Consider the following 26,773-nt stretch of genomic DNA (forward strand, 5'->3'; position numbering starts at 1 on the left):
TCGCACTAATATGAATAATCATTCCATGAAAGAAAAATTTCCAATCAAATAATTTTAATTAATTAATAAAACATCCTTTATTTTTGTTTTCTGCAAACTATAACAGAACTACTCTCCGGCTAAACTAAAACGGGGGTTCATGGTTTAGCTGTATTTAAACATGTTTATAAACTAAAAATCAAATCTGAATAATCAAATACAATAAGGGTATGGAGCCAGCAGCAAATGCAGTCTAATTGAAATAAACATCGATATAATTGAAAACAGTGCTTAACTTTATAACAAAACAGATGTTTAACAAAATAATAGATTCTTTTTGAGCCATGACTTCAATTAATCGTTTGTAAAATAAATAAGTAAATCTATTTTTAAACCTTTACGCCTCTTATTTTGTGTTATAAAACTGCTACTGCTACGATATATAGTATATATATATATATATATATATATATATATATATATATATATATATATATATATATATATATATATATATGTGTTGTGTGTGTGTGTGTGTGTGTGTGTGTGTGTGTACTATATAATATACTATAAATAGTACATAAACATTTATATACTATATTTGCATTTAAAATTAAACATTTTCGAGCGTATTAAGGAATCGTGAAAACGAATCTCAGATATATGCAAATGTATTTTCAAAAGTTGTTTGGGTTTAATTTTTTATTACCCACAATCCCTTGCATAATTCACTTTTTCGTAACTTTTCACATTTGAAACGTTAGTGTACACCAGGTTAGGCTGTGTATCATGTGTATCTATAATGGAAAATATTCAAGGTGGGCAAATTGTTCTACGCTACATTATATTTCCGTGCAAGGTTTTTGCCGTATCTAGCAGTACGTCAGCACTCAGGTGGTTCATGTTGCTCCTAAGTCACGTGAGTGCTGAACGTTGCACTTCCTTGAAGTTAATTTTATGTTTTCTTCATTATTTGTTTGTTTATCTCGTTATTCAGCACATTGCAAACTTACTATGTGAAAAACCGGACAGTTTGGAGACACCAGTCCTAGCTATATCTAAGATAACGCCTAAAACCTGTATTTCTCCATGCTTGGCCGCACTTGGTCTAAGGTAATGGCTATATCCTGTATTTCTCCATAATTAATTAAATTTTCTGGAAATTTAATGGTATTTTAATGGTGTTTGTGTAAGTAAGCTGTACGTCAAAAAAGCAATTTTCATTGTGTACTGCGCACGCGCAACGAGAAATCTGTTGAGAATCGTGTAACACATGTAACATTAGCGTTTTATTGGTGCCAAAAATATTGCATGTTTCTTAAGCAACTGTGGCTTATTTCTTTGTGAAACAGACAGAATACTTTGTGTAGAAAGTCATTATTAGTATTGCGGCACTGCACTTGCTCTGGTACATATAAATTAACGAAGTAATAATAATTACAGCAACTCTTGGTGTGCACTAAATGCTCCAAACGCCTTAATTTTACCACACAGTATAATTCATACACAAACAAAACGTGTTTTATTCTCTTCTCAGTGAACAATGAGGTTTATGACAAGCCTGGCAGAGAGAGGTTTTTCAGAGAAGTATCAAGGTCAAGATATGATAAGGTAATGCTGCTCTGAACTTATTCTGGGTTAAACAGGGCTTCCCTTATAGACTTATGTTATATAAGCTGTATATAAGCTGAATAACGACCCAAAAATAAAGAATAAGACTATATTTCCATTAATTTTATTTGTCATACCTAATTATGAGGTACACAGTACTAGGTATATGGCCTTTATGAGGCTATATAAATAATGTCATTTTGGTTAATCATGCACACATTTGATCTCTATATATCGTTCACGTTGTTTAATTAGGCTTTTTAATTAAAGTTAATTTCTTTCTGTGAATATGAAAAAAAAGTATGTTTCTAAATGACCAGGTGGTCTTGGGCATACATGCTTTATGTTCTTTCTTTTATAAAGTGATTCAGAGGAAGGCGTTCTGGTGGATGACTGGCTGACATCCAAACAAGTGAGTATATCCAGAACACTGCATATGTATTTGAATAGATTTTCATCTGCTGTCTTGCACCTAGATCTCTGAATCTTGTCTTGAAGATCATGTGAAGTGATTGCATTCTCAGTGCACAGTATGATGTGCTGATAAACAGCAGTAAATATCTGTTAAGATGCCAGGTCTCAGGTGATGGTGTCACATTCTGCCTCAGGATTGTGACAGGTGGTTTCTTCACAGGGCCAGCTGTCCTATTTTTTTTTTTTTTTTGCAGTTAATGGTATATTATCTGCTAAATGTGTCCTACGGCACAAATGCAAGGTGTTCTGCAGATAAAAGGACCGTACTACTAGAAATAGCTTTAACTATGGCAGGTTTGAGGTCTCTTGAGGATTGACCAGATTTTACATTAGAGGAACTATAAAGTCTTCACTTTGCTTTAATAACTGAGAAAACTAGCTAAATTGTCCTAGCTCTAGCTCATCATTGGAAGCAGAAGATTTACCAGTGCATCGATATTTATTTTGTACTTTTTGGGAGCTGAATCTCTTCATCTTTTTGCTAGGCTTTACAAATATCCTTTAGATTATTTAAGAGCTGAGCATACTATTCAACAGATGTATGATTGATGTATTTAAAAATACCAGTAAGCATTCATTTCGGATTATTTGAATCAGGCAACTGCAGTCTGACAAAAAAGTATTATTTAATATTTATAGATGTAAAATATTACCCAAAAATTGACTGGTAAACCAATATAATGAAATAAACATTAGTGTGGAAGGTGAATTGGTTTCTCGTTCACATGAATCTGTGTTGAAGGACTATATCAACAAAGATCAATTCTCCAATGAATGACTCATTAAAGTGTTGGTTGAGAAGAGCTTAAATTGAGGGTGTATTTCTCAGGATCTATTGGACACATCAGATGAAGAGCTGAATGATGACCTTTTGTGTAGCGATGATGAGAACGAAACTATGAGGTAGGGTGAACTTTTCCTCTTTCTGTAGCAGCCTGGTTTATAGGTGAACTGTTAGATAAAGGTTGATTTTTGATGCCCCCCAGAGCCTTTGTTTCAAGTAAGCTCTGCTTAAAGCAAACATTGCCGAAGCACATTGCGTATAATGGGAATGTTGTTTCAAAATGCCCTTATCTTGCTCTTTTTCTGCCTGGCAAATATCCAAACAAGAATTACGTAGCTCTGCTTAGAGAATACTGATGTTCTGACATGGCCAATAATCTTTATACTAATTTAAATGGGTTGATATCAGTTGGTTCCTTGATTGTGGCTGTTTTGAGCGCAATTATATTTGCATTTGACAGGTTGTGTTTCTTTTCAGATGTCACAATGAAAGCATTCCTAAACCAAAACTGCAGGCGACTGCAAAGCCTTACCTTGTTTGTGGAACTCCACACCTTGCTGAAGACCAAGCCAGATGTCCTAAAGAAGAGGTGGAGGTTGACCCTGGTGAAGTTTTAGACATCGAAATCAATGCTCCTTCTGGAGATGAATTTCAAGTGAGTTACCCCTTTATCTCTTTAGATAGCATTGGTTTTGTCGTTTGATTTTTTTTTCTTTTCTTGGCTCCTTAAGCTTTCAGTGCTTTGGAATTGGCTCCCTTGAGGGAGGGAGTGACAGGGAGGTGAAATTAGATCTATTATCACTCTCTAGCAGTTTATTTGTCTGTGCCCTGACAAAGTTAGTGCTGACAGCTTGTTTGGTGGAAGGTAATGCCCCCCTGTTGTCTCCATGGCAGAACTGAGCTCTGACCTTGAGGCCCGCATCCCTGTGGAAAAGAACTCTTTGTGTTGTAGGAGAGACTCCCCGCCAATTATCAGCCTCAGATAATGCATAGGCTTCTATCAAAGCGTAAACCAAATCTGATAACGCCTGTGTAGGTGAAAAGATTATTGACCCTTTAGAAGATATCTGTGTGACTTAAATATGGAGGACATAACTGATGCTCCTCTCTTGTTTTCCTGTCCACCAGAGAAAGAGATTATCCCTAATAATGGTGTGATATGTGTTGTGAAGTCAATGTATCATTATTTCAAGGACGTCTGCTGAATAAAGGCTGGTCTTTCGTTTGTTAGATAGAGACATAGCCTTTTCATAAGTGATTGAGAGCAATACAAACTGGGGTCAAATAAGCTGTCACTGGATAAGCCAGACTGAATAATTCAATACTCAATGCTATTGAATATGTTAATGAGATAAAGGGACAGCTTTATCCAAAAGTCAGCTGATTAGATGTTTAGTTGATGGATCAATAAAGCCTGTTATGAAATGCTGCAATGTGTATTTAGCAGGAGGTTGCTGACTACAGTGACCATCAGCAGGCTGACATAAAGATGGATGTTAAGGGTTGTATTAAAGTGGTGTCCAGTTTACCCATGCCCGAGTCAAGAGAGGTATTGTATTGTCTTGGTATTTTGGAAGAGGAGGTGCATCTATTGTACATAGGCCTAGTGTAAAAAAAATACTGTATGTACTGTATACATTATGCATTAAAGTGCCCCTATTATGCCTTTTCCAATATTGCCTTTAATCCAGTGTGTAATGTAGCTGTATGTGACTGTAACAATCTCTAAAGTTGTAAAGCTGAAACGATAAATCCACGATAAATAAAGTTATTGTCTCCCAAAAAAAAAGAGTTGACTCTGTACAGCTGAAATGATTCGTTAGTAATTAGAATCCCACTTCCGTGATGGCTACATGTCACGGGGTAACACATTTGCATAATGCGCGCCTGTCTTCTACATTGGCCAGCCGCAAACAACTTGACTCCGTCCATAAACACGTCATTCTACTGACGACTGCTTCTCTAATCTCGGGGAGTTCAACGCGGGATTCACAAAACACTTGCTCTTGAAAGATAGATCAGTATCCTGTTTATTTGGACCAGCTGCTCCACTGAATCACAACATGTAAGTATGATAAATCATATGTATTTATATTTTATAGAGCATTCAAAATACAGAACTATTGAAATAGGCGTATCATTTTAGACACGTGCTGTATGCCGTAGACCAATCACAATGGACTAGGCCATCTGAGTAATCAGAGCAGAGCAGGCTCATGGAAAGGAGGAGTTTAGAGAGACTGAATCTTTGAAGTCAGATTATATTAGGAACTGTAAAAATGGCATAATATGGGTACTTTAATGGGATAGTTTTCTGAAAATTAATAGACAGCAAGGGTACTACTACGATCAAGGCACAGAAATGTAGTAAGGACATTGTTAAAATTGTCCATGCGACATCAGTGGTTCAACCGTAATTTTATGAAGCTACAAAAATAGTTTTTGTGTTCAAAGAAAACAAAATAACAACTTTGTTTCATAATTCTTCTCTTCTGTGTCACCCTGGCACCAAAATGGCCCTTTAAATTGATCCAAAGTCAAAGTAAAGACTTACAAAAGAGAGTTTCAAATAAATGCGGCCCTTTTAAATCTTTCTATTCATCAGAGAATCCTGAAAAAATTAGCAGCACAACTGTTTTTTTACATTGATAATTATAAATGTTTCTTTAAAATCAGCATATGAATGATTTCTGAAGGGTATGTGGCACTAAAGACTGGTAATTGCCGCTGAAAATTCAGCTTAGCATGAAAAAAAATATTAATAACTAATAATAATATTACTTTTCTGAACACTACATTTGAGATATGAATTCATATTGAGAATTGGAACTTAGTGTCCAAGATCTTATCTGCCAGCCTAACCATTCAATTTAAATAGATGCTCATAACTTTAATTGCAGTTAATTAGATCTTTCTGTCACCTTCGACCTACCTGTCTATTTAATGGCAAGAGTCTGTTAGTCTAGACTGTAAACACAATCATACACCTGCAGTATTGATGGTGTCTGCTGTTAGGTTTCTCTGTACTCAGAGTATTAGCCTCTCTTTGTGGCACTGAGTCACACTGTTTGTGTCAGAAGTAGAGACACATGAGGGACAGAGGTTTTTTTTTTTTTTTTTCTAGAAGGGGTGGCGTTTGTGGGGGCTGGGATTCCCATTGGCACTCTAGTCACTTCTCAGTTTTGATATGCAAGTTGACATTCATCTCTGGAGCCTATTCAGCAGTTTTTTTAAATGCTTGGTCATGTGCTACTGTAGCTTTACAGAGGACGCTTATCCATAGGAAAATCATTCTGTTTACTGATGATGTGTACATACAGACATACATACATATAAATGTTCAAGACTTAAATAGGATTTTTTTTTTCTTTTTTTTAAGTTAGAGTGCTTTGTTGGCCAAAACTGTACAAAACGCATAGTGTTCTCATTTGAGAAGTGATAAAAAGAAAATAGCCTACACTGCTTTCAAGTGTAGGAAACAGAAAATAAAACAGCTCTGAAACCGCAATTTTGCTCACACCATTCGACTCCTGATCAAGCGTACACCATGCATTATAAATTTCCAAGTATAAAAACCTAAGGAGCAGCCCTAGCAAAGCTCAATTGACATTTCAGTTTATGTTACAAATGTAATTTGCATTTTGTCAGAAGTTATGACCCTGTGCAGCACCCTATTTCCATTGAAAGGATGTGCTCCCTACCTACTGATTGGAGATGTCACCCGAAACCATTCTGTTACGCAGAGCAGTGAAATTGATTGTGACACATAGTGTGAAGGAAATAATTGCTGATTCATAGCCTGTTGAGAGGTAGACAGGTTAAAATGGAGGATTAGATATGATGCTTGATGTATAGATTTCACAACCGCCATCACTGACCATCAGTGCGACACTAAGTTTTTAGTGCTAGTTTTCTTCAGTTCTTGTGCAGTTTTGTCACAGTTTATTTTTTAAGCTGATCTGTTGAGCATTCTAGGGCACTTCAGGATGTATTATGTAATTTCCACTTTGTGTTTTGTGGTTGTTTGAGAATAGTGCAGTGTGGAACCAAAGGGAATTGAAGCAGGGCTGCTTTGGTAAACAGGGATCTTCTGCTTTGGAATGAAAGACCTTGCGGTTAATAGACAGACAAGGGTATGGGTGATTGATAGACACTCCATACTAACATAATCAACACCCCCCCATCCCCAGCAGACCAGCACTCTGTGGGAATTTATCCTGCCAACTATTAGCATGTATTAACTATCATGAACATGAAATTGTGGATTTTTATGAGGAACTGCATGAATGTGTGTCTGTATGAGCAGTATAGGTTTCAGGAAGATTTTTGTCATTTTGTCATGTGAGATCTGTGAGTTTGCTTTACGAAATGATTTCAATTATCAAGGGTTTTCGCTCCTCCTACTGGTGTTGATATTTGGATTATGCAAGATAACTTGGCAGTTTTCCATTTTGAGTCAATCATGGGAAATGAGCTTTGTGTTTTGCTTTGGATTTAGCATCTCTCTTGTGGTAAAAACATCTTTTGCATTGGGCGATTACTGTAAAGCCCAAAACCATATTTAATTAATGCAAAAGACAGCGGTTGTACATCCTGATAGCGCTGCCGTATCTTGTGAATGCATCCCTCTGATTGTTTAATTGATGATGAAGAGAAACCTCTCCCTCTTCTTCTTGACTCCATGACGAATGATGAATGAAGCGTTGCTGGTGTAGAGCTGGTCGAGAGCGAGTAGAGTGAGTGTAAATTATGCATAGCTTCGCATTAGCATTATGTCATCTGCAAGAAGCTGACTGGAGTTGCGGATGTCTTCATCCTCTGTAGTGTCTTGATGTTATAGCATCTTACAAGGTTGCCTTTTGAGACTGCCTTATGAATATTGCTATATTAACATCAAGCATGTTAAATGGACAGCTAAATGTTTATCTTTAAATGTAAAATGCATTCTAAATAATTTTTTTGCAGTCGTTTTTATTTTTCTTTGATTTATAAAATGTAATGGAAGGTTATGGAATTTAAAATATAATGAATGACAAAATAATATTAGATAAATCTATTTTCTGTTTATTTTATTGGTGTTTGTTCTTTGCGCAGTTCTCCTCTGAAACATTTGTATTTGACCATTAAAATGAGTCAAGTGGCTACTCACACCGGAGGAAATTGTTCAGTTTTAAGTGTTAGTGCCCTCTCTTTGTCTATCCCTTTCTTCACCTCTCTGTCTCTCTTCCCATGTTCCCCTCAGCCCCTGTCCCTTTCTATGCTGAAGTCACGCTAATCTGTGATCATGGCATTAATAGACACAGACAGGCGGAGGAGAGGTATCACAGCCCCTCCTTCCTCCCTCTGCAGCTCGAGTGGCAGCCCCATTGTCTGCTGGCGTCGTTGGAGTAAAGTGCCGAATTGCCCGGCTTTATTCAAATTATATCACATTTGATAAAGTCATCTCTCAACGTAGAACTTCATATAGTTCTGACCCTATTGTTACAGGTATACAGTATCATTAAATGTTGCTTTTAGACGATGTGATCAAACGTGGCCTTTTCGCTCTTGTCGCACCCCTCAGGCAAGTACTATCCACCCACAGACCAAACCCTCCAGAGTCCTGAGTCGCACCCTAGCTCTCTCTCCTTCTGAGCCCCCACAAACACTTCGAGCCAATCGGCACCTTCCCAGAACCAGAGGAGCCCTCTCTCTGCAAGGTCAGGCTCAGGCCTGCAACCACTTTCTGCCTGAGGGCTTCGCAAATTAACTTTCATTTCATCAAGCTGTTATTGCTGTGAATAGAATAATGAGTTGATAAATATTGCTGTGGGTTTAGATTTTTGTTTAGATGTTTCGTTTTAACATTTATAGAATTTTTCAAATTTATTTAGAATTTTTATTAATTCATTCATTTATTCAACCATTCATTCAATCATTCATTCAAATACGATGTATGCTGGAATTTTTATTGTTAGCGATAATAATAATAATTTGTTGTTTATAATGATTAATTTCCAGATACATCATTCCAAATATTCAAATAACTGTAGTAATAATAACATTCATAATATTTAAGAATTTACATTATATTATTATTGTTGTTAATAATACAATTTCCAGAATACAGTTTACATTAATATTATTTATTATTATTAATAATAATAATAAAAGGCAATGAATGCTGGTATTTTATTAATAATTCAAGATTCAAGATTTTTATTCGTCACATACACGGTTATATAGAGAATGTTTTTTGGTCAGTGAAATGTGAGTAGTTATTATTATTAAATAATAATAATAATAATAACTATAATAATTTTTAAGTAAATCATTTAAATTAGTAAATTGCTTTATTGTTGTTATTATTATAATAAATTAATAGTATTTTAATACTGTTGTTGTTAATAATAATAATAATAATAGAATTAAAAAAATACAAAATACATAATAAATTAGTTAAATGGTTTATTTTTATTGGAACAGTTCCATTTCCTGTCTTTAAAGGAAGTTAAGGTGTCTGTACAGAATTAAGTGTCAAATAGGTGTTATCCTTTCTATTGCAGTGCCCTTGATGTCTACACAAAGCCAGGCCTGGCCTGCTGTGGATCCCTTGAGCATCTAAGGGAGTAGCAGCTGCTCGCTCAGTATGTGTGTGTGTGTGTGTGTGTGTGCTCACAGACGCGGCTGTGTGTATGTTTTCTACTGCTATTAATCATGAGTGCCCTGGCTAAACACTGTTTGAGTTGAATCTGTAAACATAGATAGTAGTCCTTGTGCAACTGGAAAGGTTTGATATGGGCTTTAGGCACATGTTTATTTCATTTCAAGGGAGGAGGGGGACTTAATGCTCAATAGGATGTAAGGTCACGGGCTCGGTACATATGCCCCAGCATCCACATTTCTATTCAATCGAAGTCATATTCATTATAATACATCAAAATATCATTCCTAAATATCTTTACCTTAAATTAGTTCTGCTTTACACACTAGAGGTCTAGAAATTAGTATTTATCATTTAACCTGATGGCGTTTGTGAAGTTCAATCTTTTTTGTAGTAATCAATTAGCTCTCTACTTCCAACAAAAATTGGTTGTTGCCTCCTTTAAAATGCCTTCGTAAATCTATATGTGCACATTTGACATGATTACACGGGCAGATCATGGAGAAAAGAAGAAGAAAATTGTCAGTTTCTGGCCGCAAGGTCTGGCCGTTTGACCAAGTACACATCTCTGTTCTTCACAAAATGTTTTCCAAGCCGGTTATGTTCATGTGCTCTGGATGCCCATGATGTGATGTGTATTTTTCCGCTCTCAAATGTGAATCTCAATCGAGTGCAGCATTTCAGAGAGCAGCTCAGCCTAAGCCAGTCAGCAGTGTCGTCGAGCCAAGGCTTGGTATGATGCCGTTTAGAATGCAGGTGACAAAATGCCCCCCGGAAACTTCCATTTGCCAGTGGGCATCTGATTAATCACGATTATCATACCATTATCATACAATCACACACTAATCGTACATGCAGGGTCCCATCTGTGGTGTGTGTGTGTGGGTGCGTACGGAATATTTTCTGTGAAGAAAGGTGTTTAAATATTAATTCTGTCTATCATTTTAAACTTCATTTTACAACTGCATTGAGTATTCCATTGATTGAAATGGATGAATTGCCTCCAGTGAAAGATCTCATTAACTCCATTAATTGCGGTAGAGAATGGGTTGGCTGCTGTTTGTTTGCACTGGCTGAATGACAGCTCTGATAGTGAGTGAGGCAGATAAAGGCTCTTTGCTATGGATCAGTGGATTGCCCGCAAGTTTTTAATTCCGTGATGTCAGAAGTCGCTTAAATGGCTCTTTGTGAAAAGGAAAACATCAGACTGCTGTCTTGTTAAAAACGCATCACAAATAAACCCAGGTCATTTGACTGCTAGAGGTGCGTTTTAGAAAATGAAGCACTTTCTATTCAACTCTATTTTGATTTTGGTCATATTATAATATTTAGGTGATTAATAAGTTACCTATCCCGCACTGAATTATGTAGACAACTCAGAAATTAATTTTAAGTGAATAATTTTGCCCTCATTTGACCTTCTTCAGCGGTAGCCCTACAGCAGTTTTTAATTTCGAGTGCGCTGAATATAAACATCCCTCTTATGACTTTCTGATTTCACAATAGCATCGTTCCTCCAGGAAAGAGGCCCAGTGGCGTGACCGTCTTCGCCCCTCTGTCGGTGCAGTTTCAATGGCAGTTCTAACACTGAGAGTGGAAGACAACAGGCAGAGCATGATTCTAATGAAACATCCTCCCATTGTCCTCTAAATCATCTCCGTTATTGAATGCGGTGCAGTCCACACCTGGCTCCAACCCTGGAGAGCTTCAGTAGCCTCTATCTCTCCCTCTCCCTCCTGCTCCGTCTCTCTCTCTGTAAATGCAGGATTAGCCATTGAAAGAGCATTCTTGGTTATCAAATTCATACAAACGCCTTTTGCTTTTGTGTAGTGCTTTTAATTAAATCCTACTGGGGGGCTGGAACTGACCTTTTGAGTGGAGAACTGATTAAGTGCACAATGGCCAGTTATTTCTGAACCACAGTCTGTTGCATAGAGCCACTGATTAACTTTCTGTTTAGGATGACTTGGCTTGAATCTCATTCACACACAGGCCAAGGAGAGGAGAAAAAAAGGAGTAATCAGTTCTGGTTTAGAATGTAGATTAGGAGTGATAGCATCGGGTAATTAACAGGGGTAAGGGTGGCATTTCGTACGTGAAGTACAGTGAAAAAGGGCTTATTTGAGAACCGAGATGGATATTTAAGAGGATAAAGGTGAAATCGGGGTGGTTAGCTTTTCTTTGAAAGGATTAGTGGATTGTTATCGTGCGCCCCCCGAAAAGCTCAGTGCAATTATGGCAGATGTGCGTGATCATAATGGCCAGAGTGCCAGCAAAGTTTCCGCATTGAAACAGTTGAAATCTCTGCTAATATGTGAGAATAAGAAGACTATCATTGTATAATCATGTTTAAAATTAAATATAGCCTTTTATATAGCGTTTTTTTTAAATGCTTTCAAAAGAAGTCTCTTATGGTCACCAAGGCTGCATTTTATTTAATCAAAAATACAATAAATTATGTAAAGAAATATTGTAAAATACTATTCGATTTATATTTAAAATAACTGTTTTCCATTTTAGTATATATTAAAATGTAGTTTATTCCTGTGATGGCAAAGCTGAATTATCAGCAGGCATTATTCCAGTCTTCAATTATGAATTACCTTTGTAAATCATTCTAATATGCTGATTTGCTCCTCAAGAACCTTTTGACAACAGTTGTGCTGCTTAATATTTTTGTGCAAACCATGATTCATTTTTCAGGATTCTGTGATGAATAGAAAATTCAGAAGAACAGCGTTAATTTAAATGGAAATCTTTTGTAACATATTATAAAAGTCTTAAGAGCCACCTTTGATCAGTTAATGCATCCTTGCTGAATAAAATTATTCATTTAAAAAAGAATCTTACCGAACCAAACTTTTTTTGAACAGTAGTACATATATATTATTTAAAAATGAAAAAGAAATATTTTTTCATTTTTTTCTATTATATTTATTTGTATTTTTAAATATTATATTTAAAAAAGTAATTTTTATTTTATCTTTTAATTTTATGTTAATTTGTTTCAAAAGGTGATAAAATGTAAACTGCAGAATATTTTTTCTGTATTTTTTAAAGTAAATGGCAGAGGTTTATAGAAGATGATGTATTACTGTGGCATTATTTTTTTTTTACATTTTTACGTTGTTTATTTGAATGTCCTTGGTGTTCATTTATTATATAATTATATATATAATAGGGTGGATCTGAGTTGCGAGAGGGTCTGTCTCCTCAGCCCTCTGGGCGTCATCTCACACGCTCCTGCAGGGGACAGCCTGCCCCAGAGGAAACCGTCACTGGACCCTCCCGCAGTCCTGGTGAGACCACATATCCCCACTGCATACAGTGCTCCAGACGGTTGAGCAAACAACGCTGCAAACACATCCGGTCACAGAAGGTGTATGTTTAGATGCATACGCCCTTTTTTTTCTCACCAAACCATCTGTTACTATGCTGCTCTACAGTTAGAACCTTGTAACCTAAATACATACACTACTGTTCAAAATTTGGGGTTGGTAGTGCTTTTTTTTAAATACATTTATTTAGCAAGGACACATAAAAGATGACAAAATTCCATTTGTAAGATTTCTATTTCAAATAAGTGTTGTTCTTTTGAGCTTTTACATAAAAACTGCAGAACTGTCATCGTTGACAATAAAAAGAAATGTTTCTAAAATGATCATATGACACTGAAGACTGAAAATTCAGCTTTGCTATCACACATATAAATTACATGTCAAAATATATTAAAATTGAAAACAACTATTTTAAATTTTAGTATTTCACAATACATTTTTGATCAAATAAATGTATTCCTGGTGAGCATAAGAGACTTTCAATGTGAATTAGATACATAAATTTACAATGTTTTGATTTACACAGAAATGGCCATTTGCCTTTTTGACCTTTGCTCTGTCCTCAGCACTGTATGCAGTCAGACACCCTAGGTGCAAACAGAAGTAGAGATGTCACGTTAGAACAGCGGAAATATGGCAATATGGCACCCGCATGTTCACTTCCCCTCTTTTTTTGTCTTTGTTTCACCCCTCCTTCAAAGAGCCAGTGTTCCCAGGACAGCATATGTTTGATCAACAACACTCTGCTTCAGTCTTGGACACTAATCCGCTCCTAGCTGGACCTACTCCCATGGGCTCCATTCAGCCTCCGGGAAATGAGAGTGACCCCTGGAGGCCCAGTCTAGCTTTGCAGGGGCCCACGGATCTGTCAAAGCCTGGGACTCCCCACCGTGGGCAAAAGCCTCTCCAGAAACATCCATCAGCTCAGTCTGGCTGCTCCTTAACTGCTCCCTCTGGACCACAGGCACAGGTGATTTTCAAGGACGTAGCATAATGGCCATTCCTGTCCATGAGACCAATCTACAAATTGTGATTCGATTGGTTAATATGTGCCTTATGAAGGCTGTTAACATCTTCTGATGTTCAACGAATTTTACTTTCATAAATACTCTTCAGATCTCTTACCTTATCTTTAGGTTTAGTATACTTCCCCAAATTAAGTAACAAGTGCCTGTTTGCCCTGTTTATAAGTTTTTTATTTTATTATTTTTTATTTGTTGAGCCTGTAGCCAAGTGTTTCACATTGCTTTAACTTATTACACTGTTGCAGGTATGGGCAGCATTGGTTTAGATATGTTTTTTGACACAAATATAAAAACAAAATACCATGTAAATACATTAAATGTCTATTCTAAATACATCAATGCACTTCATTGTAGTAATCGCATGAATTATAGTAGGCCCGTTTGTTCTCATGGACAGATGGACCCACAGGCTACGCTGCCCTCTAGTGTTTAAAGGCAGTTTTGGGCAATTACTCTATTCCCACTTTGGTTTCAGTAGACTGAGCTGAATTATTTCACCATCAAGGTCATTAGATTGTGCTTTTGCTTTTTTATTTGTATATTTTATTGTATTATTTTTCTTTTTTATTTATATTTGCACATTTATACATGATTGAGTTGTGGAGGTGACCTTGTTTATGTGATATTTTCTTTTCCTAGCACAAATTGCTTTATTTATTAAGCACAGTGCCCTTTGACTTAGACTCTTCCTCTGCCTGTCAATCAAAGAAAACCACTGGCTGCCAACTCTTTACAGACCCCCTCCTGATTGCCCACATCACCAAACACAGAGCAAATCACAGTGCCAATCTGCCTTCACCACGAGTGGCAGGGAATTTCATTGGTTAAGCTGCAACCCCTATTAGTTTAGTTTTTATTTAGACGTATTGAGATTTTTAAAAGCTGACTGAACTATCAAGATTGGTAAATTGAGATTTAGAAAATTAGTACTATTTTTGATTTCTCTTGCAATTTACACTACTGTTCAAAAGTTTGGGGTCAGTAAGATTTTTTTTATTTGTTTTTGAAGTAATTTTTTATGATCACCAATTTGATTTAAAAAAAAAAAAAAATATATATATATATATATATATATATATATATATATATATATATATATATATATATATATATATATTTAATGATATATTATTATAATTTTTATTAAAATGTATAAACTTTTATTTGTAAATTAATTTAATTGTGTGATGGCAAACCTACATTTTTTTCAGCCATTACTCCAGTATTCAGTGTCACATGATCATTTGTGACACTGAAGACTGTATCTTTCTTGTATGATGACTTAGTGTTCTTATTATTATCAATGTTGTACTACTTAGTATCTTTGTGGAATCCATGAGATGTTATTCAGGATATTTTTTATAAATAGAAAGTTCAAAAGAACATCATTTATTTGAAATAGAAATCTTTCTAGATGTCTTTACTGCCACTTTTGATTAATTTAATGCATCTTAACCTCAAATTGGTGGAATGGTGGAATGAATTTTTTTGGGGTAAGATCCTCTTTCCATTTCTTCACTTAGTGTTTCACTACATGTAAAATAATGTAACTTTATATAACTTTCTTTAATCCAGCAAGCCTCAGTGGCCTCTTAGCATGGCTGATCTCTTATTACCAACTGCAGCACGTATCCATTTCTAATAACAGCCTCCATCCCACTCAGAAACCTGCTGTGCTGGTAAGAGCTGTTGCCAGGATGGTGCACAGTGCCAAGCCAATGGCTGTTGCCAGGGGGATGCCCATTGCTGCAAGGCAGCCAGCAAGTGCCAAGTCTAAGATATCTGCCAAAACTCCACCAGCGCCAGGGATGGTGGGAAGAAATGTGGGTCAGAAGGTCAAGGTGCAGCCCCAAACTCCTCCAGCTACTCAAAAACTTCCCGCAAAGCCGCTAAACATGACAAACAACAAAGAGGTCAGTGTGATGTCTGTGACAGTCACAACTTTATTAAATTAAAAACCTTTATGTTAGCTGTGTTGTACTGTTTAGCATCATTTCACAGTTTTTGTGTTAATACGTTTGAAGGCTTTGTAGTGGGTCTCTTTCAATTTCTCTGGACTTTGATATGAAAGTGTGTGGTAATAGAGCCTTTTGCCCCATGCTCAAGGTCAGGCAGTCTGTGTGAAAGCTGTTCATTAGACCAATTATTACCTTTAACAATGCAGTCAGGAGGAAATCAATAGCCACTGTCAGGGCTGTTTCAAAGCCTAGCTCTGAAAATCAATCAGTCCGGCTACTATCTGCATTCTCCTCCTTCAGTCATGTTCAGACAGCAGACATTTTCCAATATCAGCAAAGATTTTTGTATTAAAAAAAGCTTTTATTATATTTAGCAGAATGTCTGCGGCTTAAGCAATAACAGAACACAAGAACTTATAGTGATTTTCTTTTTAATGAAGTGTTCATTATAAAACAAATTACTCACTAATAAATGTCCAAGCTTGCTGTGATTATACCATTGAATTGTTTATTATCAGTTTTGTCATCCTCAGTGGGAAGAGGAGGCGTTCTACATGGAGAGGCTGCGGGAGCAGATGCGACTGAGGGAGCAGGTTATCAAACAGAAGGAACGGATGAGATCTAGATGGGCCGCAAACAAGAAGCATCTGCGGCAGGAGCGATTCCAAACTGATAGTTCCACCGGACACTGGAACAACAACCAAAATCAACAGACACAGCCGTGTGTCTTGGGTTCTTGCCCTTGGAAGGTTACGCACCAGCAGCCCTTCCATGATCCGCCTCACTGTCTTTTCCTGGAGCGCCATCCAGAAATCCAGCCCTTGCCTTCACAGCAGCACCAGTACCAGGTTGTAGTACCCCCACTTCAGCCACCATGGCAACAAGCTCCACTGACACAAGGGAATCCATCAGGCCATGCAGCAGAGCTCCAGCATTATCAGTCTCATCAGAGGGGCACAGACAGGGTGGTGTTACAAGGAATGGGGCAAGTCCCAGATCAGATGAACCAACAGTACAGTATAGATGAAGTCTGGCGAGGACACAAGAGCAAGTGTGAGCTGAGAACTTCTTACGGGCCTGTTCCCACCAAAATAAGAGTGGTCAAACACCTCAACCCAGTTGTAAGTACTGTTCTTTCCCAGGAATACCAACTATAATTTTTACTTGGGAATTAATTAGTCAAAATCTCTACCAACAAAAAACTAATTGCACATGGTGTGACATGATTTGAGATTTACAGATACTTGCTTTATTATTGGCGGTTACAAAACCGTTTATTTTGAAGTGTCCAATAACTGATGTGCAGAACCGATTTTTAAATATTGTTTTGTTTCTGCGCTAGTGACACAATAGTATCTAAATGGTAATACTTTACAATAAGGTTCATTAGTTAATATTACTTTACATTAGTTAACATGAACTAAGAATGAACAGTACTTCTACAAACAATAAACGACTGTATTTTTATTAACTAACTTTATCAAAGATTAAAGGTGCCACAGAATGCAGAAATCACTTTTATAAGGTGTCTGAACACAATTGTGTGGTCGCAGTGTGTTAAAACAACCAGCCTATAATGGTAAAAATCCACCCACTCATTGTTTTATAATCCAAATAAATCATAAACAGTCTCTCCACACTAGCAGTTCCAGATTTCTCACTACTGTGACGTCATAGTCGCAAAGTCCCGCCCATTTGTGACACTCTCTGCCCTATTAGCATATACACAGCCCTGAGTGAGAGGCAGCGGTCCGCCATTGCTGTTTTCTTGCTTTAGCTGCTGGAGGTACAATGTCAGTGCCAAAGAGCCATTAAAAGTGTCGTGTGTTGGGATGCACCAACGAACATAGGAGTCTCCATAGACCGCTGAGGATATGGTGGTTAAATTTCATTTTCGAAGGAAATGTCCTGGGAAAATAAATGGAAGAGTCCTATACGTTTGTGCTAACATTTTACACGGACTGCCTCACAAATGAGGGTCAGTTCAGCGCTGGAGTTGTGCAAAGATTGCTTCTGAAAGAGGGATCGATACCAACGCTTCGTTTGCAAACGTCCAGACTCCAGACAAAGTAAGCATCACACATCATATTTTGTTTTTCCAAATGAGCTTCTTGCCTCTCTGTAAGGCTAATGTTGCTAAAGCTACAATTGTTTCTGCCTGTTTTCGCTAATGCTGCCTTCACATGCTACCAGAATGATCGTGAATAGGAATGTGGTAGTTAAAAATTGCATTTGGAAGTAACGTGAGGTCAGTAACACGGTCACCACCAGTTAACACCGGTATGCTCCTGAGCATGAGCTCTTGAAGTTCCGCACTCGTCTGAAAAGGTAGGCGGGAGCACCAGCTCATTTTCATTTAAAGGGGACAAACACAAAAAACAGCGTGTTTTGACTCATACCCTAAAAGTGCCAATTTCAACAAGCTATAAAAAAAGATCTGTGGGGTATTTTGAGATTAAACTTCACATACATGCTCTGGGGACGTCAGAGTACAATTTAAAATATTGTATCAATGCATTCTATGGCACCTTTAATAAATAATGTAATGAATGTATTGTTCATTATTAGTTAATGTTAGTTAATACAACTAATGATAACAAATGACATCTTATTGTAGTGTCACCAACTAAATAAGCATTAAACTATAACAAATCTTCTAATAATAATAATTTATTATTACTGTTGTTATTATTATTATTATTCAAACATTCATAATGCACATTTTTGTAATACTATTATTATTGCTACTACTATTGTATTATTATTATTATTATAAAAAATGTATAAAGTAATAATTCATATTATTAATATAATTAATATAATTATTATTTAATAATTATTATTTAATTTATTGCTATGTGTCAAGGATTTCTATAATGTAAGCATAAATTTCTAATATTTAAAGTTAATTATTACAATTATTAATTTTTGCATACAACACTTTAAAATGCAAAAATTTACATTTGGGAGATATCTGGCATATTTTTATCTTGACAACATATTGCCTTTTGGTGCTGTTTTCACAATATAGATTGTATGTACAGTACATATAGTATTGCATATATAAGTGAGAGCAATATGTACATGATTAGATATCAAGGTAAAAGATTTCCTTTCTATGATTTCTCCTTTCAAAACAAGCCCATAATTCACCCCATATATGAATTCCATGTTCCCCATGCGACATCACACAATATTCTCCTTTCATCACAGTTTTTCCTATGTAGCCGCCCTTTCTCTCCCTTCTTTCCTCTTCATAACCCATCCTGAGATGAGAGGCACGTGAGCTTTGCAGGCCGATGAAGATAACAGGGTGTCAGTCTTAATAGAGGTTGTGGGGGGGGGGTGTCTTTGCAGAGAAATGTCTGCAGACAGCCAAATCGATGAGGTTGCATTTGACAGAGTGGTGTGGGCCTGCTGAAAGACAGATCAGCAAGATGCTACCCAGGGACATTGTTCCGCTGTCAGTCTCATCCACGCTGACAATGTTATCTCTCTCCCTCTCTCAAGTATCAAGTACCTTTCAGGTGTTCAGAATTGGATGTCACCCCCTGAAGACGTGCAATTAATCTTTGGTGTGTGTTTGGAGGCAAGAGTGTGTGTGTGTGTGGGTGGGTGCGTTCTCTTAATACCTGTAAATAGAGAGTTGCTAGTATGGCGGATTTGGATTGAAGAGCTTAGCCACAGATAAGGGAAATTAATTTTTCATCAGGAATAATAGCAGGCGTGCCAACAGGGAACACAAAGCAGGAGTGAGGGCGAGCGGGGAATTTGTCAAATGTTGTCACCCCGGGATAATACTGCTTAGTGTGTGATTGGTGTAATGGAGGGCTGTGATTTCTATGGAGGGGGATTAATCACTTAACACTGTGCTGAGAGCAGCGGAATACAGATAGCACTGTTTCACTGCATCAGATCGTGCTGCTTTGACTGGGATGTCCTTGGAACATGTTTATAGGATAATATGGTCTAAAGAAGCATTCACACATAATGCATCAAAACAGGTGTATCCAGAGCAGTAAACCAAATGGGATTTAAACCTCCATACACTGGAACTTCATACTTGGATAACTACTAAATGCCTTGACTTTGCGCAAAAGTGGTTTCATCGGTTAATTCATCCCACTCAAAGCAGTTAAATGATTGTAAAGTAAAGATTTTGACTAGAAAGTATGCATTTGTAATTGTATGGATTCACACTTGGTACAAACATTATGGCAACAAGTTTTTTCTTTGGTTCATAACTGATAATAATTAAAAATGTTTCCTCAGCACCAAAGTATTGATTACCACAAAAAAATTATTTCTGAAGGATCATGTAATACGGAAGACTGGAGTAATTGCTGCTGAAAATTCAGCTTTGCCAACACAGAAATAAATTATATTATTTAAAAAGCCCTTGCTATGTGTACTGCATTAAGCTAACTGAGACTTGTTATAGCACTTGTATATCTTTCCATTGCTCTATCCTTCCTGTTTTTAAATGTGTATGTTGTAAACAGCTCTTGGCACATTCTGTATCCGCTGCTCTCAGTAGGTGTTTGTTTGGCAGTGGTAGTAGTTTACTGTGGTCTAGCAAAAACTTAAATGTGTAACTTAAATTGAATCTTGAATTATTTGCATTTTTATTGTTTTTTTTGCTTTGTGTTAAATAATAAATAATTGCATTGTGTTGACAACTCTAATCCTAATACATACAACACAGACTGCCCCATAGACCATATGGGAAAAATCAATTATGTTCAGGTCTGTTCTCCTGCAGGAAATGCTGTGATGTTGTCTAACATCATAACATAGTCTGTGGGAGTGCCATTGTTGTACATCACTGTAGGCCAGTTGTTTTGACTGTAGGCCTGGGGATGCCCACTGCTTTCACAGCAGTGTAGTGGTCAGGTGTGACATTGAGTCCCAGCCAGCCGAGAGAGGCGCGGAACTTGAAGCAGAGAGAGTCACGGGGACTCCTGATTTGTTTATGCTCATTAAGCTCTGAGGTGGGAGGTGGGACACTCTCGGCAGGACAACAGGAAGGTAGATGCAGCATGAGAAGGTCAGGAAGGCACATGGAAGTGGACTGAAAATAGACTGAGAGCTCAAGTCCATCCTTAAACCTGCATGCCACCATTGGAGATGAAAAAGAACTTAAAATATTAATATTGAAGGCATGGTTAGCCCAAAAATTTACTCACCCTCAAGTCGCTCCAAACCTTAACACAAAAGCAGATATTTTTAACCAAACACTTGCTGGTAGCCATTGACTTCCGAAGTATTTTTTTCCATACTATAATAATGAATCAAGACTTAAGTTATAACTTTTCCTTTCCTTTTTTTAACATTCCTGTTTTTGTTGTTGTTGTTTTTTGCTACAGAGTGTGAGTTGTGATCTTACACCACAGATTAGCGAAGAGACTAACGCAGTGACTAAAACGAAGCCCAGAATTGTCACCTTCAGAATGCCTGATTCATCACCACCTTCATTTCTGCAACAGAGTCTCAAGTTAAACTGTCCCAAACAGGGAAAGGGATGTGGCCCAAACCAGCCCCAGGATGAGGTAATTGTGTCTCTTTCTTTATCATGTTGTGAATGTGGGCGAGTGCTCCACTATATTCTTTAATCCTTATAATTTATTGTCCATATTTCTGTTCAGTTTACCTATGGATCTTGTTAATCGCATATTCAGTGACATTTCATGGGCAAAAAAAAAATACATTTTCAATAGTGTAGTGTTTTATGAAGCCCTGAAGTCACTGTCAAACCAAGCAACTTTATGTTGGCCAATGCATCAAATTTTCGTGATCAACTTGGACATCTCTCTCATCACTCTCATGCAGATCTCCTGATCACATGGATTCTTATTGAAACTAAGCTACTGTGTTTTGCCCACGAAATTTTGCAGAGGAGTGGTAAATGTCACAGCACCTTCTGTCTGGATAGATGCCATATTTAATTTGATGGCTTGTGGGTTCATAGATTATACTTTTAACAAATGTTCAACTAACGAATCTTTAAAAAAAAAAAACTTTTTTGTTTTGAAAAAGTGTTCTAGGACCTTTATACAGCACATCTCATTATAAAGACTGTAAATCTATTCCTCCTAACTATGTTTTTATCAGCTTAGAATTCTACTCTGATTAAGGTCTATAAGATCCAATGACCAGACTGTATGTCCGTCCCTTACAGCCTTGTTTCCATTAGTGTAAAATTAAATATGGCGTCTACCCTCACAAAGGTCTGTTCTTTTGTTAGTCAATAGAGTCAAAAAACCTTGCGGCATCTCATCCGTATTGAAACATCAGCAGACGCCAGAAGGGCAAACTAAATTGGTCGTCTCGGTGTGCGCCTGGCGCTCGCTGCAGGTTGTTGTTCAGGGGCGAGGTAGAGTCGGAGAGGGCCAGATGGGCAGTGCCCACTTGGTGCCAGGCAAACAGACGAGCAGTAGAGCGGGAAGAGGGGGGAGAGAATGGGCAAGGCTGCAGACCTGGTGTCAGTTGAAGGGCTTTCTTCATCAACCGCTGGGGTCCATCTGAAAAACCTGCTGATGTCAGTAAGACCCATTCAGGTAGGTCAAATCCCCGCTCCCCTCCCAACTCCACCACTCACTGTCAGGCCCGTCTACTCACCCTGGAAAGCTGATACGATCAGTGCAATTTACTGTGAAACAGCTTAACCCCTTTGTGAAAGTTAGTGTGGTTAATGACACGCTGTCCTGGTGCAGACGTTTGAAATAAAACGAGCAGACAGTACCACAAGATTGGCACTGCATTCTTCTGCCTTTGGTGTTTGTCTCCTTGGAAACATCTTTGATTTTTCATTGTTTCAAGTATCTTCTAAAATGGTTCCGGTGATGTCATCAAAAGTACAGTATGGCTGCTGGATATAAATGCTCTTCCATCTGTATATCTTAGTTTATGTAATTTAGTAAAACTGAAGGTTCAGTTTCTTAACATTAGGCAGCAGTCAGGGCAGGTGCCATGTATAATTTTTGATAGAAATGAAAAAGAGGCTGTGAGGAATACAAGTACAGTGTGCTCAATGGATTTCTACAGTAGTTTAATAACATATTAGAGTTTTAGTAAGATGAAAAGAAAGAAGTTTCTAATGTTTAAGCAGCCGTAGAGTTATGATCCTTCAGAAATCATTCTAATTTGCTTACTTGCTGCTCAAGAAAATGTTCTTTTTGTGGTTAAAGAGCAGTTGTGAAACTGTGATACATTTTATATATATATATATATATATATATATATATATATATATATATATATATATATATATATATATATTATATATATATATATTTTTTTTTTTTTTTTTGCTCAGTTATTTTATCTTTGTAGTATTGATTAAAAAACTAAAATCTTACTGACCTCCACTTTTGATCCATAGTATACATTATGCAATATTAATATAATATTAAAATAAAAAGAAATTTAAAATATTACAAATATTAAATATATTTAAAAACTAAATTAAAAGTGCTGTTGATTAATAATTAATCCATGATAATTATTACATTTATCATACGAGAAAGCTAAATGCAACACAGCAACACAAAAACAGTAACAAAAGACATGAAATGAAAGAAAGGTACTTTGAGGAAGAGGTGAGAAATGTGGCCACAAGTGAGACTAACGTTAAATAGAGAGACACAGAAACACTATCTGAAAGAAACAATAATACATTTTTAGAAAGGAAGTTAATCATGTTTGACCTAAAAGTATGTGTCATCTTCTCTTCTAGTTTTCATTGCTGATGTCTACTTTATCTGTTTTGAGAGCATGCCACAGAGTGCATTTTTGGCATTGATATGTAATTACATGTAATGCACAAGCCTCTCGGATGGCTGAGCAGGAAGTAGGAAGCTCAGAGGATGAAGTATTCCCCCATAGTTCCCCATCCTGACTGCAGCCAATCACCTGCTGTTGCCTGGTCTGTTGATGTGCCTGTCTGCACAGTATGACTCTATCCCTGGTGTGCGCGGATCTAAAGGCTTGACGGGGTTGAGAGGCGTTCGGCTGTCATGTTGTGCATTACTGCACAGAGAGTGAGAGGTGATTGTTCACTCGCTGACACAGAGGCATCATAGCATTGCCTTGAGCAACGCTTGCACGGCAGTCAGCTGAATCATAGCTTTTTTATGTGTTTTGCTCAGTGTGTGTGAGTGGGTGGGTGTGTTTTCTTTCTTCCAGATTAAACAATTTAGCCCTTTTTCCACAGTGCATTATATTTGGTTAGCTGATATACTAAATGGCTAATGTAATAACAGTGTGATAACAAAATAATGAAATTAGTTTTGAAGAAAAGTAGAAATTACATTATCACTTATTATCATTGTGTAATTATTGCATAAGATGTTAATCCTATTATTACTAGGATTTGTGTTCTTAACACTCTTTTCACTTCTCTCATCATTTTGTAAGTGGAATAGGCTTGGTGAAATATGAAGGCATATCTTTGAAATCTGAATATGCACTTCCCAAGGCTGCGTAAGGTTATAATTTAATAAAGGTCCACTAGAGGGCAGCATTTGTCGACGTGTAGAGCTCTGGGTAAAGCTGAATACAGAAAGGTCAAGAGGGACATTTTGCTGCGCTGTAAGATTTATGGATGTGGATATTTGATGGATTAATTTAAAACAATTAATTAAGCCATTTTTTATGTCAGTTTTGAACCTGTTCATCAGCATTTGTTTTCCTTTTGAATTCTTATTGTAAAATCTTCTTTTAGAGATCAAATTACTCATAATTCAATTTGAAAGATATTTCTATCAAACTATATTAAAGAAAGTGATATACATTTGAAAAACATTCTCTCCAATCAAAAGGTAACATCTGATATGATTTAAATTAGCATGCATATAGAGTATGTGGTATAATTCACACACAAATTTGAATGAATAATGATTATTATATTTATTGTTTTTTAAGTCATTTTTTTTTACCAAAGGTACAGCAAAATATACACTACTGTTCAGAGGTTTGGGCTCACTTAAATGTTTTTAAAGGCTGTTTGATCAAAAATTCTGTACAAACAGTAATATTGTGAAATATTACAGTTTAAAATAACTTTTCTATTTTAATACATTTTATTATATATTAATAATATATTAATGAAAAATTTATTTTCAAATTTGTACCTGGGATGGCATGATCAAATCATTTTAATGTGCTGATTTGGTGCTCAAGTAATATTTCTTCATATTATCAAGACAGTTTGTGGAAATCATGTTATGTTTTTTTTTCAGGATTCTTTGATTAATAGAAATTAATATTTATTATTAAAAGCATTAGCATTTATTTGAAATAGAAATGTTTTGTAGCATTATAAATGTCTTTACTGTCACTTTTAATCAACTTTATGCATACTTGCTGAATAAAAGTATTAATTTCATTAAAAAAAAAACTTAATGACCCTAAACTTTTGAATGGTAGTCTGGCTTTGCATTCTTTCTCCTTTGTTTTGGGTTTTGGAGTAGCCTGTGTTTTAAGCATTCACTTGATTGAATTCACTGCTGATGATCACTGGGATTCATTTAGCAACATCCGTGGTGACAGGATGGGATCTTCACAAAAGTCATTTCCAAGTGTTTGCTAAACGTTAGGATCTATACCACCCACCGCGTCCTGCAGTAACCAAACAGCTACCTGGAATGTTAAAGCGAGTGGTTATTACATGCAACATTGCTTCTCAGTGGCCTCTAATGAGCTGGCGGTTTAATGATGTCACAAGCATTACAAAAACACGCTGACCCTGACAGGCAGCAGGCCCACTGTCACCCTATAAAAATGGACCGAGAACGCTACTGGAACGTGATAATGGGCGCCAGCCCGACATCATTACTTTTTAATGAGTGTCCCTCAGGGGTCATACCTTTGATCTGACCTTTATAACCTTCTTTTGACACAGGTGGCAGTCAGGGGAAACCAACCCAGCGCTTTCATGTAAGTAGACGCCATAGTTTCCCAGCATGTTCCTGTTTCGTTCATATTTGTTTGTGTTATTGGGTACCATATAGGCTACCATGATGCTTAAGCCCTCTTTTTTTCCTTTTTGTCTTGGCTGTTATAGACCCTTCAGTTCCGGCCTGAGAACAGAGTCTGTTACTGCTCAAACCCATGTCAACTTTATTGTAAGACTAAACCACTGAACATCTTGGAAATCAAGCCTTATCCAACAAAATGTTGAGTAGAAAATGTTCAATGTTCTCACAGGTTTGGCAGCGTTTTTGTTATGATGCAATATTTGCCTTTTTTGTGATTGTTGAAGACAGTGGTTTGGCATTTTGCTCCTTGGTTTCCATTAAATACCTACACTGCTTGCATGTTCCTGCGTGGCTGTTCATGTCATTTAGCAAGAAATCCTTGAATTTGTTTGTTATTTGATATATTGATACTTTTATACAGTTAATCTCACTATTATTCCCCATAAATGTTTTTCAATTTTAGTTAAGTTTTGTCTCTGTGGAATGTGCAGATAAATAAGACTTATAAAAACAAAGGTGGCATCATGATGATGAATTATAGCCTGTTGATAACTGCCAGTAATGTTTTAATAAGCATTAAAGGTATAGTTCACCCAAAAATGAAAATTCTCCCATTGTTCACTCACCTTCAAGTTGTTCCAAACCTACAAAAGAAGCTATTTTGAAGAATGTGGGAAACTGAACATTTGTTGCTATTGACTTCCATAGTAGGATGAAATACTATGCAAGTCAATGGGGACCATCAACTGTTCAGTTACCCATAATCATCATCTTCTTTTTATTTTTTGCTTTTATTTGGTTCATCTTCAGTCAGACAGAAAGTAACTAAAAGGTAAATATAGTAATATGAATAATATATAGTTACCCGTATTCTTCAAAAAAATCTTTTGTGTGTATTTGTTATAAAAGAAATTCGTACAGGCTTAGAACAACTTGAGTGAGTAAATTATGACAGAATTTTCATCTTTCTGACAAAAGTCTGCC

At 36.7% G+C, this 26,773-nt stretch overlaps 1 protein-coding gene across 4 annotated transcripts; it reads left to right on the top strand.

The window, feature by feature from the left end:
* Positions 1–705: 705 nt before the first annotated feature.
* Positions 706–26,507, top strand: LOC109105917. 4 transcript variants are annotated; one of them, XM_042718372.1, is made up of 12 exons: positions 706–797; positions 1,517–1,590; positions 1,954–2,002; positions 2,894–2,967; positions 3,326–3,503; positions 12,673–12,790; positions 13,531–13,799; positions 15,519–15,767; positions 16,331–16,933; positions 21,179–21,361; positions 25,714–25,748; positions 25,876–26,507. In XM_042718372.1, exons 2-12 carry the CDS (start codon positions 1,523–1,525, stop codon positions 25,952–25,954), a joined length of 1,905 nt encoding a protein of 634 aa, XP_042574306.1. In that variant the 5' UTR covers positions 706–797; positions 1,517–1,522; the 3' UTR covers positions 25,955–26,507. The 4 variants fall into 4 exon arrangements, with proteins under 4 accessions (XP_042574306.1, XP_042574308.1, XP_042574309.1 ...); XM_042718374.1 differs by having other exon boundaries at positions 16,346–16,933; positions 25,876–26,497; XM_042718373.1 differs by lacking the exon at positions 706–797 and adding an exon at positions 1,223–1,387.
* The last annotated feature ends 266 nt before the right edge of the window (positions 26,508–26,773 follow it).

The sequence above is a fragment of the Cyprinus carpio genome, chromosome B2 (genome assembly GCF_018340385.1).
Source record: "Cyprinus carpio isolate SPL01 chromosome B2, ASM1834038v1, whole genome shotgun sequence".
Taxonomy (NCBI): Eukaryota; Metazoa; Chordata; class Actinopteri; order Cypriniformes; family Cyprinidae; genus Cyprinus; species Cyprinus carpio.